This window comes from Lactuca serriola, chromosome 1 (assembly GCF_051521515.1).
Source record: "Lactuca serriola cultivar US96UC23 chromosome 1, Lser_US96UC23_V15, whole genome shotgun sequence".
Classification (NCBI taxonomy): Eukaryota; Viridiplantae; Streptophyta; class Magnoliopsida; order Asterales; family Asteraceae; genus Lactuca; species Lactuca serriola.
The window spans coordinates 67,970,830-67,987,441 of record NC_136408.1 but is presented as its reverse complement, the minus strand read 5'-3'; the positions used below and the strand labels follow the sequence as shown (position 1 = coordinate 67,987,441).

Genomic DNA, 16,612 nt, shown 5'->3' with positions numbered 1-16,612 from the left:
AAGCCCTAAGGGTTGCATCTAAGCTATTGTGGGACAAGACACTTATGTTTAGGGTTCCAAAGGACCCCATATATGAGTTTACTCCTCATATACCAACACACATGGAGTTTACGGTTGTAAACTCTTGAGTTTACGGCCGTAAACTCCCAACCATGGGTGTATTGTGTGTTTTGAAGTTCCAAATGATTCCTAGAATTATTCCAACTTGGTGGTTAAATTCTTGGAAGGGTTTAAGGCATAGAAACACTCCATTTAGGAGTTTACGGCCCTAAGGCCATTTCCCTTAGAGTTTGCGGCCGTAAACTCTTAAGTATGGGTGTTTTTGATGCTTTCAAGTCTCTTGCACATGTGGTATAGGTTCTAGACTTTTATTCCAAGTATATGAAGGCATTAGGCACACTTTGGTGCCCTTCTTTCATGTTTACGGCCCAAGAACCATGTCTTGGCCGTAAACTCCCTTGGAAAGGTGATTTTGATGTGTTTTTGGTCCTTGATTTAAGTAGGAACAATTCCTAGTAAATGTCCAATGCTTTAGGTGCCTTAAAAGCACCCTTTTGTGCATGATTTTGGAGTTCACAGTCCAAGATCATCTTGGGCCGTGAACTCCCAAACTTGGGTGGTTCTTTGATGTTTTCTTGTCTCTAATACACTTACAAATGAGTCTAAGGCAGCATCATAACACAAGGGTCGGTCTAGGCTTTGTTTCGGGAGTTTACCGCCCAAGAACACCTTGGGGATTAAACTCCTAAATCTAGTGATTTAGCTATGTAATCTATGTTATGAACACATTTAAAGCTATATAACACTACTAGAGAGGGGTACTCACGTTTTGGGATAAAAAACCCGAAGATCCGTGAGAGAGAAAATGGCTTTTCTCTAGTTGGAAATGCGAATAAAGAATGAATTTGGTTCAGAATTCTATTTATAGTCCTGAGATATTTTTGGCAGAAAATATTTTTATTCCTGAAATGATTTCTAATATTACAGAGTGTTGGAATAATAGTGTTGCACAAAACCCTAGTGCAACCACTCTCCTAATATCTCCTTAAGTGTAAATCCTGAAAAACTGCCAAACTTATACCCGAAGTCTGGAATTTCACTGAAACTGTTCTAAGCTCTATTGTCTTGATATGGTTTGTTCAGAATGGAAATTTCGGGTTGTCACATAATATATCTCAAATAAACACACACACCTACTAACACACAAACATAAACACGGTGGTGTATGGTGGCAGCCACCACCTCACGGTGGTGGCAGTGACGGTTCTTGGTTTTCCGGCCACGCAAACTCAACTCCACATCACTGAAATAAACAAACACAAGCACTCTTGCCCGGAACAGCAACACAGCCACCCACCTAGCGGCGTACATGGTGGCGATGGCACAAGATGGAGGTATCAGCAGCAATTTTGCTTTGACAGCCACCACCTCGCGGTGGTGGCGGCGTTTCCTCACGTTCCACCACCCATCAGCACTTCAGCCCACGCGAGTAGAACACATGAACGCAAGCCCGATCATAAGTCACGCATCCACCGTGGTCACTTTGGGTGGCAGCATCAGGCAATCGGAGATGAAATAACGACAAGAGAACATCCCAGTAGCTGAACGATGTCGAGAAGGTGAGAGGAAAGAAGAGGTGGCAGGCGACTACCCCTACCGAGAACCCTCAGGTCGCACATGACCTCCTCAGTGGCGATTACGGCTTTAGTCAGCAGTCTCAGTGGCCCTTCCGGTGACCCACGACGTCCGACGGCAAGGGTTGTGGTTCGATGGCGGAACAGCCGATTGGCGGCCTTTATTGATCGGAAAATCGGACGGAGACGAGTGGTAGCGGCTGTGAGGTTCACGAGAGGTGATGGTAGCTGAAATAGGTCTTTTATGCTTAGGTTTTAAGATGCGACGAGGGGGGAGGAAGACACGGTTTAATCCCGTGTTCTAAATGAAAACATTGAAGCATTATGACGAATTTGGCCCCTGACCCCAAAAACTCTTTTCAACATTGATCCAATATTTACCATTCAGCCCCCAGCTTCCATAAATCTTTTACAATTTAAATCCATAATTTACATTTTAACCCTTGCTTCCATAATTCCTTTCACAGTTAGTCCATAAGTTACCATTTGAACCCCACCATCTAAAACCCTTTACAAATTAGGTACGCAATTTACCAAACAGTTCCCCAATGTCTTAATTATAACATATTCAGCCCCTCCACCTCATTTCTTTTAAAAAAAATCTTGGTAATTACCACAGAGCCCCTGTCTTCATAAATATTTATAAAACGAGTCCCAAACTCATGCTTTTAACCCCCGACTTCTAAGAATGTGGCAATTAACTCCTCGAACCCAACACCCTTCATAAATAATTATTTATTCTAGGGCTATGAGTCCTTCATTTATTTATTTATTTATTTAATAAACTAGGTGTTAACCCCGTGTATTACACGAGTTGATTATAAAAAATATTAAATATTAAAGTGTAACATTAAATATTTTTGAAAATAAAATTTCGAAATAATAAAGAAGGAAAAACATATTCATTGCAATTTATTGTCACATTTATTACAATAAATACTTTACATATATAAGTATAAGTATTATATGATTTTTTAATTTTAAAATTTGAAAAAATCCATAAATTGACAGGTGGATATTATTTATTCTAAAAATACTACAAAATAACAAGTGTCAAAATTAATAAGAGATTGACAAGTGACAAAATTTATCTTCATTTATTAGAAAGGATAAACGGGGTTTACACAAACAAAAATTCTAAAGAGAACCAAAACAAAATTACTAAAGAAATAACTAATATGCTAAACATTTTTTGCTTCTTTTTATATAAAATATACCCATATGTTACAAATTCATAGTCAACCTTATCGATTTTATAGTCAAACGTAAGGTTTTTTTTAAAATAAAACACGTCAAATAGCATATGGAAAGAGAGCAAATCATAGATGAAATTACTAAATTAGAATATTTCTCTAGTTTTTTGATTTGGTGGAGAGAAATACAAAAAATTGCCCATTTTATAGGAATCGTTAAATAGCATATGGAATGACTAAATTAGAATATTTCTCTAGTTCTTTGATTTGGTGGAGAGAAATACAAAAAATTACCCATTTTATAGGAATCGTTAAATAACAGATGGAATGACTAAATTAGTTTATTTCTCTAGTTTTTATGAACTATAAATTATTCATTAAAAAATGGGCTTACATGTATATATAGTTATAACCATTTTTTTGTAAAATTTAAAAGGCGACTACAAACATGGTGAAATTTCAATAGTCTATATTTAGATTTGTTTTTTTTAAATCAAAATATATTATTGTTTATATGGTTACTAGGTGTAAGACCCGTATATTACACGAGTTTTATTAAAAATAAAAATTTAATATCAATATTCAAACATTAAATTTAATATCAATATTAATTTTAGAGCTCTCATTAATTATGACATTTATTACATTATAATATATCATTCTTTTTCAAGGAAGCATTTATTTCTCTCAATATTGTAACTGAAATAAGTTATGATATGTGAACAAATTAGAAAATTACATGTGGAAATAAATAAATTCTAAAAATCTATTAAAATGCCATGTGTCCAAATAAATGAGGTAATGACATGTGGCAGAAAAATGAGTTTTATTTATTAGTATAGATTGACATAAAAGTCTTTATGTAACAACCATAAAAATCACAAGAAATTTAAACTTTTAAAATCAACTCATTTCATAAATTGTTGACAAGTCACAGTTTTCAAAACATTTTTCCAACATTAGAGTCTCCCAAAACCATAAGTCATAGACATAAGGATGTGTATGGTTACGCCTTCGTCTTCCATCGATCATTTGAAGTACCTAGAACCACAACTAAAAATCGTAAGTCAAAACTTAGTGAGTTCCTCCAAAGTAACAACACATAAGCATATAACATATACAATAACAACATGTACTGGGTCCACAACTAAAAGACCGGATTACCCCTGAGCCCACAACATAAGTTTAGCTTGCCCTCTGGGCCCACAACTTATGTCTGACTTGCTCCCTGACTAAATCAGTCATCAGACTGAAATACCCTTAAGCCCTCATTACAAGTCTGACATACCACCCGGTCCTCAGCTCATATCTGGAATGCTCTTGAGCCCTGAGCATTCAGTATGAGTATGGCATGCCCTACGGGACCCTCGACTCATATCAGGAATGCTCCAGGGTTTGTTGGCTACCGCACGAAGTAGTGCGACCTCAACCCAACACAATTACCAAGAACTATCACCCATATAAGTGTGCTCAAAATGAAGACATAATGTTCTTTAAATAAGGGCAACCCTTAAAATTAGGGGTTGAAGTCTGGGCTAGTACGCCCGACATACCACACGTACGCCCAACGTACTAGCTGGCCTTCCGCGATCATACACATTGCATGAGTACACTGTGCGTACTCATATGTGCGTAATCAAGGTTCTAAATGGCATGAGACGTGGCGTGGTGGCAAGGCCAAGCCTCAAGCTTAATGAGCCATGGCAAACCATGACGTTTTTCAAGGCGTGATGTAAGGCGGCGATTTTGTATTAATTTAAAATTATATTACCACATAAATATAAATTTATATTAAATATAACTACTTTTTAGAAGTGTTAGATCAATAACTAATAACAAAAAGTTAACAAAAACCACAATACTTGTATCTCCGATTAGAAAAGACATAATAAAGAGCAAAAAACCGTGTCTCAAACGAAAAAACACGCGTCATAACACGCCATGGCGCGCCATATCACACCTTTCCACGCGCCACGCCTAATAGCAACGTTATGAGGCTTTTCGTAACGGCGAAGCCACGCCTCACGCCATGACGCGCCTTTTAGAACACTGTGCGTAATGCATATGAACAATTCCGCGTGCCTTTTTCTTTAAGGGACTAAATGTGCCACTTTTGATAAAGCTTCAAGAGATAAAAAAAAAATATACCAGATTTCAGGATGTTACTATTCTCCCCCACTAGAATCAAACTTTGCCCTTGAAGTCATCCTCACCAAAAGATATTGCTCACATATCTTGGACTCGAGTTCCCACGTCTATCCCAAACCTCTCTGGTGCTGCCACTGAACTTTGACCAGGTTCACAACCTTGTTCCTCAAGGTTTTCAATTTCTGATCCAAAATAGACGCAAGCTTTTCCATATAATTTAGGCGATTGTCGACTTGAATGTCCTCCAAAGGGACCACAACTGTCTCGTCAACTATACACTTCCTTAGCTAGGAAACATGGAAGGTATCGTGAATCTTTCTCAGCTCCTCTGGTAGCTCCAACCGGTAGGCCACCTTGCCCACACGGGCCAAAACTCATAAAGGGCCAATGAACCTAAGGCCCAACTTGCCCTACTTCCTAAAGCAGATAACACCCTTCCAGGGTGACACCTTCAGGAGCACTAGATCTTCCACCTAAAACTCTAGCTCAGAGCATCGTTGATCCGCATAACTCTTCTGGCGGCTCTACGCTGTCGGTAATCTTTGGCGAACCTGTTGTATAAGCTCAGTCGCCTTAAGCACAACCTCCTTGCTCCATATGACCCTCTGTCCCACCTTGTCTCAACAAATAGGAGTCTGACATCTCTGACCATAAAGGAGATCGAATGGGGGCATATCAATACTAGCATGATGGTTGTTGTTATAGAAAACTCAACCAACGGAAGATAGGAGTCCAACTCCCACCAAAATCAATAACACAGGCACACAACATATCCTCGAGCATCTGAATCGTCTGCTCGCTCTACCCGTCTGTATGCAGATGGTATGTGGTACTGAAGTGTAGCCGGGTACCTAACTCCTTATGAAATCTCTTCTAGAACCGGGAAGTAAAGCGCACATCCCGGTCAGACATAATAGACGTCGGCACCCCATGTCGAGCTACCACCTCTCGAACGTAAATATTGGCTAACTTCTCTGCAGAACAGTTCTCACTGATGGCTAAGAAGTGAGAACTCTTCATTAAACGATCCACTTATCAACACCCCTCGCAGTCCTCCGTAACTTTATAATGAAATCCATAGTAATCTGCTCCCATTTCCATAGGGGAACCTCCAAAGGATGCAACTTGCCATGAGGGCGTTGGTGCTCAGTCTTGACCTTCCGGCAGGTCAAACATCGTTATACAAACCATGCCGCATCTCTCTTCATACATGACCACCAATAATTATTCTTCAAGTCGAGATACATATTGGTGGCCCCGGGTGGATGAAAAATCTTGATTTGTGGGCCTCCTCCATCAAACTCCGTCGGTCCACCCGCATACAATACCCATACCCGCACATGAAGAGTCAAAAAGTCCTCGGTTGTCAATGTCAAAGGCTGAAATCTGACCGGTCACCCGCTCACTTTTCCGATTTTCCTCTTTTATGGTCTTCGATTGCGCTTCCTTGATGATCTCTAAGACTGGAGTCATCACGGTCATCCTCATGCACATATCCTGAATCGGGGCACTTGCCGCCCTCTAGCTCAAGGCATCGACCACCATATTGGCCTTGCCCAAATGATACAAACATCTAACAGTAATAGTCTTTCACTACATCCAACCACCTCCTTTGCCTCATATCGAAGTTAGGCTGATCCATAAGATATCTTAGGCTCTTATGGTTTGTATAGATGGTACGCCGAACACCATAGAGATAGCGGCGCCAAATCTTGATGGCGAAAACCACGGACGCCAGCTCTAAATCATGCTTGAGATACTTCACTTCATGAGGCTTTAGCTACCTCGAAGCGTATGCTATCACATGCTATCTCTGCATCAACACAACACCCCCATCATAATACAATGGATGCATCACGGTAAACCACAAAGTCCTTTACTCCCTTAGGAGGGCAAGTGCTGACACCTCACACAATCTTTGGCGAAGAGTCTCAAATGATGCATGCTGCTCAGGCCCCCAACTAAAAGCAACATCCTTCCTTGTCAACCTGTCGAGAGGAACAACAATCTTGGAAAAGTCTCTGATGAATCTCCGATAATAACCTGCCAATCCAAGGAAGCTTCGAATCTCAGATGGAGATCTCGACACTTCCCACTACATCACCGCCTCTACCTTGGCTGGGTCGACCAAGATACCATTCTGATTGACGAGGTATTCCAAAAACTGAACATCATGCAACCAGAAGTCACACTTGGAGAATTTGGTTAACATTCACCTAAGTTAGACAATGAAATGTAGAGCTACAATGTCTTTTACATCAAATATAAATCAGAATTATAAACATAAAAGAATGATATTACAGTCACCTAAATTAGATACAATAGACGTTCTTCAAACATCAAAACACATAAGATCTACTTATTTCTTCTTAGTTGCGTTGTGAATATCCTAAAACCAGTCTTTTTATCATCTTAATCAAATGAAAAGGAAAAAACGTTGAAATCAGTATATCTCAACCTTTAATGCATCAAAACTTCACAATCTTATTCTTAAGATAATAAATGGAGATGACTCAAGGAAAAAAAATAAGAAAACTTTACAAATGAGAGTGCTCCTTCCTTTTATGCATCATAAAATTGGGAGAGTACTAATTTGGTTTGTTTGGGGTATTCAAAATTTGGTTCTTCTATGCATTTAGTTAATAACATTAGTCCATAAAGATAAAGGGAAATAGACGGTGACGGTAAACTAGTGGTGGTGGCGATTGACAACCCAGAGACCGCACCAAAATCTCAATTTAATCCGTAATCGATGGTGATTGACAAACCAAATAATCAAACTTAGGATATTTTTGAAATAGATTGGTGATAAGTTCTTTGTATTTGAGGGTTTGAACAAATATTCCAAGTTAGACTCGTCAAGAACTAAACAATAGAAGAAGAAGAAATTTAAATCCATAGGAAGAGCATAATAATCCTAGACAACACCATCTTTGTTAAGAAAAAATATAGAAAACCTCCATCTTTGTTAAAAAAAAAATCTAGAAAACCTGCTATTAAGGTTATAAAGCTTCAGCCTTGTAGAAAAAACATGATTTCAAAATGAAATTAAATTCCTCGTTCTCATTGTAAAGCTATCATTGATTTCAGAAGAAAGGTAGAGAGAAATCGAAGTTTTCATCATATGAAGGATTTGGGAATATTTTAAATTGGTTTCCAAAACTAAAATGCGAAATCAAAGGTCATAGTCTCATAAAGGCATGATTTTGGGAATAAACATATGAGAAGATAGAGTTTAGGGGGTATTTTGAGAATTTTATTTGGAAAAATGAATTGAGGATGCAACGAGGAAATGCCATGTGGTCTACAAATACTCTTTTATTTGGCCGTATGGAATGGAAGCGGGAAAGGGCAGCGAGAAACTTCCCGCTTGACGGAACACCGCACCGTCGATGCGGGAATGGGTGGCGCGGGAACCCCTTGCCACGTTCTCTCTCCCTCGTCGATTGGTGGAAATTTGTTTTTTTTTGAACTATCCCTTTTTTAACGGTAATTTTTTACCAACAGCTATATGCACTAAAACTCATTTTTTTTACCCTTTAAAACATCTATAAATACTCATAACTATTTGCCTTCAATCAACATTCAAACAAACCTTCTACAACCTCTATTTTCTTAAAAAAAAAGAATCCCGACAATCAAACCCCGAATTTCGATCGAAGGAAAAAAAACTCATGTTTCGAGTTTAAACACCCCTACTGGAAACATTTTTGCTATCGATTCATCATTACAAGGAGTTTATCGTCCCCAACTCAATGCTCCCATTAAATATCCACTACAATTTCAATACCAAAATGTTAGACAATATTACCTGGTCCAAGTTCCAAATGTTTTCAAACTTTGTTGTTTTTCCCGATCAACATTCGCCAAATCAACCTCAAAACCCAAACCCAAACCCAACAACAATTCCAACTTGCCGATGAGTTGGATGATTCGGAAGAAGAAGAGATGGTTCCCGAAACTCAACCCATACCACCCTCACAACGACGTAAAGGGAAAAAACAAGCGCTCGAGAGTGTCGCACAACCGGGAAGACAAAAGCCGACAACATGACTTCAAAAAGAAGAGCTAGTTTTGGTAAAAGCTTAGGCCGACATTTATGAGGATTCGATTCATGGACATGCACAACCAGAAGAGCATTTTTGGTTACGCATTTTAGAACGGTTTTGGAAGGAGTTAGAAAAAGGTGACAACTACCATACGAAACACCAACTGATTTCGAAGTTTCGAGAAATAGCAAAGGGGGTTTCAAAAATAAAACGGTTGTACAACAACCTAAAAACCCAACGAAAAAGCGGCCAAGGCGACGGACAAATACTTCAAGAAGTTTTACAATTTTACCTTGAGGAAGTCGGAAAACCATTCAAGTGACACAATTGTTGGTTCGATGTCCTAGGTGGAAAAAATACGAGCAAGATTTTATTTTTGGAGTCCAACAATCAAAGCGAACGAAAACGGGCTCTAGTGGTTACACAACTTCCTCTGATGCTCGGGTCGGTCTAGATTTAAATCAGGACGACAAACTCGAGCTAGAAATTTTTTTCCGACCGATGGGTAAGGACAAAGCAAAGAGGAAGGGAAAAGGGACTTCTTCGGGTGCATCAGATTTCAACATGGACCTTGATGAAATGCGGAAAATAACAGCGTCGTTTGATCGATATAATCTTAATTTCTATGAACGTTTGGCGTTTGACAAAGAAAAAGAAGAAGCAAGGAAGAAGGAACGGATGGAGAAACAAAAAATGGAGGATATGAAGTTGTTGATAGAAAACACCGACCATCTCTTGGGACCGACTCTCGAGCTCGTGATGAAGAAGAGGGAAAAAAATTATGAAAACATATTTTCCGTAGGTTGTTGTTGGGTTGTTTGATTTTTTTTTTTTGTGTGTGTTTTTTTTTTTTTTTTTTTTTTTTTTTTTTTTTTTTAATTTTCAACATTTTTAAATTTTAGGTTTATTGTAATTTTTATTTTAACTAATGAATTGCATTTTCTTTTTAATTAAATTTTTTGGTTGTTTTTAATTTAAAAATTAAATCATAAAAAATAAATAAATTTATTTAAAAAAACAAAATAATGATGGAAGTTTCCCATCAATTTCTTGGGTTTTAGTTGATGAAAAGAAAAGTAAGAAAAAAAAATGATGTACCAATAAAAAGTGATAAGTTTACCTCCTTATCCTTGTTCCAGACTTAAAGTATAGGAAGATGATTAATAATGATAGTTCTCAAGAATGTTTGACCTTCCATAAAAATGTGTTCCTCTAAGGGTAGTTTAATTTTTTTTAGTGGAGTAAAATGTAATTTAGGATTTAAAGGACATGTGAAGAAGCTAAATGAATAGCAAAAATAATCATAATTTATAGATAAAAAATAAGATAAATAAAAAACAGTGAATATCTTGGAAAATTTATAGATCGTTAAAAAAAATATTTTAATGACATAAATATAGTAATAGTTTTTGAATGTTACTTGATTTGTCCCCAAGATGTTGATATGCGAAAGATGTTGACATGGCCGTGGAGTCGATTGACCCCGCCATTGCAATTGAGAACGCCATATATTGATTTTGATTCCACATCGCTCAACAATTTATCAGTTCAAGCTTTGCTATCGACTCTTCGCTTTCAAATTGGATCATAGCATATCATGTCCATGGCAACGCTCGCTAATCGTGCTTGCAGACCAACTGTTCTTGCCAACTTCAGAACAGATCAGTCAAGCAATGACTACATTAGTTCGTTGTGCAAACAAAAGCTTTTCAAAGCTGCATTGGAGGGGTTTGATTTTTTACGTGAAAGAACCAACTTTCAAGTAAAGCCCAGCACCTACGCCCATCTTTTTTCTGCATGCTCGTCTTTGAGATCGCTTGAAGAAGGTAGAAGAGTTCATGAACATATTCTAGCATCGAATTATCATCCAGATATGATTCTCTGCAATCACATTCTCAACATGTATGGAAAATGCGGATCATTAGAGGATGCTCGCAAGGTGTTCGACAAAATGCCTGAGAGAAATGTAGTCTCTTGGACTTCAATGATTGCTGGGTACTCACAAACCGGACAAGGAAACAAAGCAATTAAGATGTATTGTGAAATGCGGTTGTCAGGCATTATGCCTGATCAGTTTACATTTGGAAGCATAATAAGAGCTTCATCAGGTATGAATAGCATCGAGTTAGGAAGACAACTGCATGCAAATGTCATTAAGTTATCATCAGGCTCTCACCTCATAGCCCAAAACGCTTTAATCACAATGTATTCAAACTTTGGCAAAATTTCCGAGGCTTCACTTGTGTTTTCCAGTATAAGGACAAAAGATTTAATATCATGGAGCTCTATGATTTCTGGCTTTTCTCAGCTTGGTTCTGAACAAGAATCTTTAGCCTGTTTCAAGAAAATGTTCAGCTATGGAACATACAACCCAAACGAGTTCATTTTTGGTAGTATTCTCAGTGCATGTGGCAACCTTCTACGCCCAGAATACGGAAAGCAAATACACGCAATGAGTATAAAACACATGCTCCAAAAAGACACTTTTGTTGGGTGTTCACTTAGTGACATGTATGCAAGATTTGGATTCTTGAATTCTGCAGAAACTGCATTTTGTCAGATTGAGAATCCCGATGTTGTTTCATGGAACACAATTATAGCTGGATTTGCTTATTCTGGATATGTAAATGAAGCCGTATTCTATTTCTCAAAGATGAGAAACACAGGATTCAAACCTGATGACATTACTCTTAGGTCTCTACTTTGTGCTTTCACAACCCCATCAACTCTACATCAAGGTAAACAATTGCACTCCTACGCGACTAAAACAGGTTTAGACATACACATTTCTGTATGTAATACTTTACTTTTAATGTATGCAAAGTGTTCAGATCTTGATAATGCTTTTCAAATCTTTAATGATCTTGAAAACAACAAAGATTTGGTATCTTGGAACACTATACTTACCATTTGCATTCAGAATAAACAATCAGAAAAAAATTTCAAACTTTTTCGATTATTGGTTTTGTCTAACAATAAGCCCGATCATGTTACTTTTGCTTCATTACTTGTGGGTTGTCGGGAACTCACATCTTTAAAAACAGGGGAACAAGTTCATTGCTTTATAATCAAAACTGGTTTTGAGGTCGATATATGCATGACAAATGGATTAATCGACATGTACACGAAATGTGGGTCCCTTTTAAACGGTCGAAAACTCTTTGATTACATGTGTAATCCTGATGTTTTCTCATGGAGTAGTTTGATTCTTGGGTATGCTCAATTCGGATATGGGAAAGAAGCTCTTGATCTCTTTAAACAAATGAGAGATTCACGGGTCGACCCGAATGGTGTAACTTTTATTGGTGTTTTAACTGCTTGTAGCCATGTGGGATTGATAAAAGAAGGATTGGAGTTATTCAATTCCATGGAAACAAAACACGGGATCATGCCAACTCGAGAACATTACGCGTGTGTGGTTGATTTGCTTGCTCGAGGTGGATTGATAAAAGAAGCGGAAGCGTTTATCGACCAAATGTCATATGATCCGGATGTTGTGATGTGGAAGACTGTGTTGGCTGCGTGTAAGACGCGTAATAATGTTGAGATTGGTGAAAGGGTTGTGGAGAAGATATTGAAGATTGATCCGGGGAATTATACAGGTTATGTGTTGCTTTGTGGGATATATGCGGGTGTAGGGAAGTGGAAAGAGGTTGGTGAGTTGAGAAGGTTGATGAAAAAGAGGAGTGTAGGTAAAGTTCCGGGGCAAAGTTGGATTGAAATTGAGGGACTAGTGCATGTGTTTTGTGCAGAAGATGTTTTGCATAACGAAAGGGATAAAATATACGGAGTTTTAGAGGAATTGTGGTTACATATGAGTTCATTTGATAAGGTAGGGGGGAATGAAATTGAGCAAGTTGGAATAGACTTGAGGGAGAAACTAATGAATGCATAAAATCCAATCATGTGTCCTATTACAACCAAAATTGGGTTGTGTTTGAAATATTACAAACAAATTCTTAGAGGGGGTGGGGGATGCATAAAAGTAACACATGCTTAATTATAACTTATTCTTCTTCTTCTTCATCATGTGGTTTTGTGGACAAAAACTCTCTTTTTGGTCTATGTTTCTTCCACTTAAGCTTGGGTAAAGACAATATCCATTCCGGGACTTCACAACCACTTGCTTTCATCACGTTCGCGATGTTTTTCAAGTATCGTATGTCTGCTTCCGTATAAAATGTAACCGCTTCCCCACTCCTACCTGCTCTCCCAGACCGACCTAATAAAATAACAAAATTAAAAATAATAATAATAACAAAATCTAAATTTCAAAAAAAAAAAACATTTAGAAAAATAATAAAATCACATACCAATCCTATGAATGTAGGCTGAAGAGGAATCCGGAAAATCATAGTTGACCACACAGTTGACCCCTTTGAAATCCATCCCACGTGCAATCACATCAGTCGCAATCAACACCCATGTCTTCCCAGCTCTAAAGTTATCAATCGCATTCTCTCTCTGAATTAAATTTCAAAAAGTAAAAATCAGGAACAATTTCTAATGTTTTGTATTTTTGGAATTAAAAATTACCTGTTCTTGAGACAGATCAGAATGTATAACATCCACTCTAATATCACCAAATCTCAATTCTTTATAAAGATCCTTCGCCCTTTCCTTGTTTTGCACAAAAACCAATACCGGTGGATTCAAGCTCTGCAAAGAAACAGTAATATTTCATAAAGTCAAAATCAATATTTCATTCATCATAAATCAAGTGATTATTTAATTACTTGTACCTCTTCAAAGGTTTGACGAAGAGCCATAAGTTTTCCTTCTTCACTCCCAACAAATACCAATTTTTGCTTTATTGATTCAGAAGCAGAGTTCCTATTATGGGTAAATAAATGTAAGTATACATACATTGCCTATATTGGTAAATAAATGGAAGTAAAAAATAAAATATTACTTTCTTCCAATAATTACACGAACAGCATCATGCATTATTGTACGTGCAAGTTCTTCAACTGTATCTGGTAAAGTAGCACTAAATAATGAACGAATAATTGAAGGATTTGAACATGCTTTCACAATTGCATCAACTGGTTTAAGTAAACCAAGGTCAAATAGCTTATCAGATTCATCCAAAACAAGGTACTCAACCCTGAAAAAACCAAAAAACAATATTCAACATTCTCTTTATCTTATGAAAAATGACAAGATTACCCTTCTGTAAAACTAAAAGTGACAAAACTAACCTGGATAAGTCAAGCTTCCTTTTGTTGACTGCGGATTTTAAGCGAAGTGGTGTAGATATGAGTATGTCACAAGGAAGTTTTGAGAATTCACCAGTGTTAGCAAGCTGTTTTGTCATTAACCTTATGTAAAATTTCTTTCCTTTTGCTAATTTTTTACATTCTCTTGCTGTTTGAGAGGCTAGTTCTCTTGTAGGCAAAAGTATAACAGCACGAACACCATCTTTTGATGCATGCTAACAAAACAAAAAAAAATGTCAGTGAAACAATTGTTTCAAATGTTTAGTGTTTACAATAAATATCAAATGAATTGAAATACTTAAATACCTTTAGTTTCATAAGCATAGGGCAAACAAATGCTAATGTTTTTCCTGAACCAGTTGGAGCACATGCAAAACATTCCCTACCCTGATAAAAAGTTAAAAGAAGCTTCAGAATAAATGTTAAAATATAAAAAGTTATTATAATAACTTAGTGTTATAAAAAAAAAGATCATACAGATAGGAGTAATGGAATGGCTTGCATTTGAATTGGTGTTGGTTCTTTGATTCCAAGTTCTGCTAAATTTCGCAAGATATATGGTTTGCATTTATACCTGTGAACAACATAATTAAAGTGAAATTTTCGTTCTATAAATAAGTAAATAGTAGAAATGGATAATTGGATATGAAAGTACCTTGATCTCAACTCTGAAAAATCATGAAGAGGTGATGGGATGTTACTTCCAGATGTATGAATGTTATGCTGCTTACGGAAAATTGCATCCCTCTGAGTTTTAAAGAGTTTACAAAAGGAATAAGTTTGTATCAGATGTTTATATAATTGTCTCAGATCATATAGAATAAGATGATCAGAGAAGGAAAGAACCTCCATTTGTCTATATAGTTCCTTCTTTCCTTCAGATGCATTTTCAGATTCTTCATTCTCTTCGAGTACTGGCTCTGTTTTTGAGCTCTTGAAGACATTAAATCCTTCTACAGGGTCTAAAATCAATGCACCAAATCAAACTATCAAAGTAAGAACATAAAGAAGCTTGGAAAACCTCTATATGCATTCAGGTGTACTTGTATATAACTAAACCCATATTCTAGAATTACCTGAAACGGTTGACTTCCTCTTCCTCTTTTTAGCAGGCTTTGCTGCCACCTCCACCTCCACCTCGGGACTTTTGTTTTCAGGCAACGTCTCTTCGGAATCATTGATTTCCTTCTTTTCCTGAACAGGAACATGATGAAACAACAATCAGATATGTGCCAAAAGCAATTCAATTAATCAAACTAACTAGGAACTTGAATTTGATATCGACAACTTGAGCATTTCTTATGACGATAAAGTAGCTCTAGAACTTAGGTATGAACTATTTTACCTTGAACCGAGCAAAATCACTGGAGAATCTCTTCCGGTTGAATGTGATTCCGGAGAAAAGAAAAGAAGAATCCTTATCCGTCATTCGTAAACCCTAAGAAATTTCACTTAATCAATTTCCCCACGCCACGATCAACAATTTCCCTTGAACCGGCACAAAATTAGGGTTTATAGGACAACAAACCATAAACCTCTGTTTGAGAAACCAGAAAATAGGTTTTAACTTTTTTTATTGCATCTATAGCCCTAAACTATATGCTATTAGCAATATATACCCTTATAAGTAGATTATTCCAATTAATGTTCTTTGTTATTTTATTCTCATCTTTTTGGTCCTTATGATGTTTTAAGATCGAGAAATCAAATATTCTCTTGTTTTTTTGTTCTTGCTAATTTTCCTATTAATTAGATCAAGATAAATGTCAAAATCAAGAAAAAAAATTAAGAGAAAAAATATGTGATTCCACATGTCATTGCTTTATAATTGATTAATTGTTTTATAAGAGTAAATTAAAATCTATTAAAAAAAATTAGAATTTTCCGACAAGAAATTTAGCGAAACAAAATGCACATTTTTTTTAACCTTCAAAAGAATTTGAATACAAACTAAGTTAAATGACCAAAATACTTTTATTAATTTTTTTGTAATTTCTTTCAAATTGTATAACATATATAGTAAATTGGTAAAGTCAAAATTGGGATATCTATGATTGTTTCATGTTTTATAAGATCATGATCATAAAATTGAATTGAAAACAAAAGTTTCTATCAAAATAAATTAGTCCTCAAATGTGCTCACAATGTCTTGTTTGTGAAATATCTATTACAACTTGATGTCAATTAATACTTTAATGATGGTATAAACTTTAACTTGTAATGAAGCAACCATAATTCCGAATCACAACAACTAAAAAAAAAATCATGATCATCTATACAACTAAATTATTGAAATCGTCCCTATGGTTTGGTCAAAATTGCATGTTTGGTCTCTAATTTTTTTTTTTTTTTTGCATTCAGATCGTCCA

General features: G+C 36.6%; 2 protein-coding genes across 2 annotated transcripts; one reads left to right on the top strand and one right to left on the bottom strand.

Annotated features, from left to right (window-relative positions):
* The first annotated feature begins 10,461 nt into the window (after positions 1 to 10,461).
* On the top strand, positions 10,462 to 12,919 carry LOC145090451 (Tetratricopeptide repeat (TPR)-like superfamily protein). Its single transcript, XM_079028653.1, has one exon. The coding sequence runs from the start codon at positions 10,622 to 10,624 to the stop codon at positions 12,917 to 12,919; it is 2,298 nt and encodes a 765-aa protein (XP_078884779.1). The 5' UTR covers positions 10,462 to 10,621.
* Positions 12,893 to 15,778, bottom strand: LOC145090463 (P-loop containing nucleoside triphosphate hydrolases superfamily protein). The gene is made up of 12 exons (XM_079028659.1): positions 15,589 to 15,778; positions 15,320 to 15,437; positions 15,090 to 15,205; positions 14,899 to 14,990; positions 14,721 to 14,817; positions 14,550 to 14,630; positions 14,226 to 14,458; positions 13,937 to 14,131; positions 13,767 to 13,857; positions 13,561 to 13,683; positions 13,338 to 13,488; positions 12,893 to 13,246 (listed from the first exon to the last, which is right to left on the bottom strand). The coding sequence occupies exons 1-12, from the start codon at positions 15,670 to 15,672 to the stop codon at positions 13,032 to 13,034; spliced, it is 1,596 nt and encodes a 531-aa protein (XP_078884785.1). The 5' UTR covers positions 15,673 to 15,778; the 3' UTR covers positions 12,893 to 13,031.
* Positions 15,779 to 16,612: the final 834 nt, after the last annotated feature.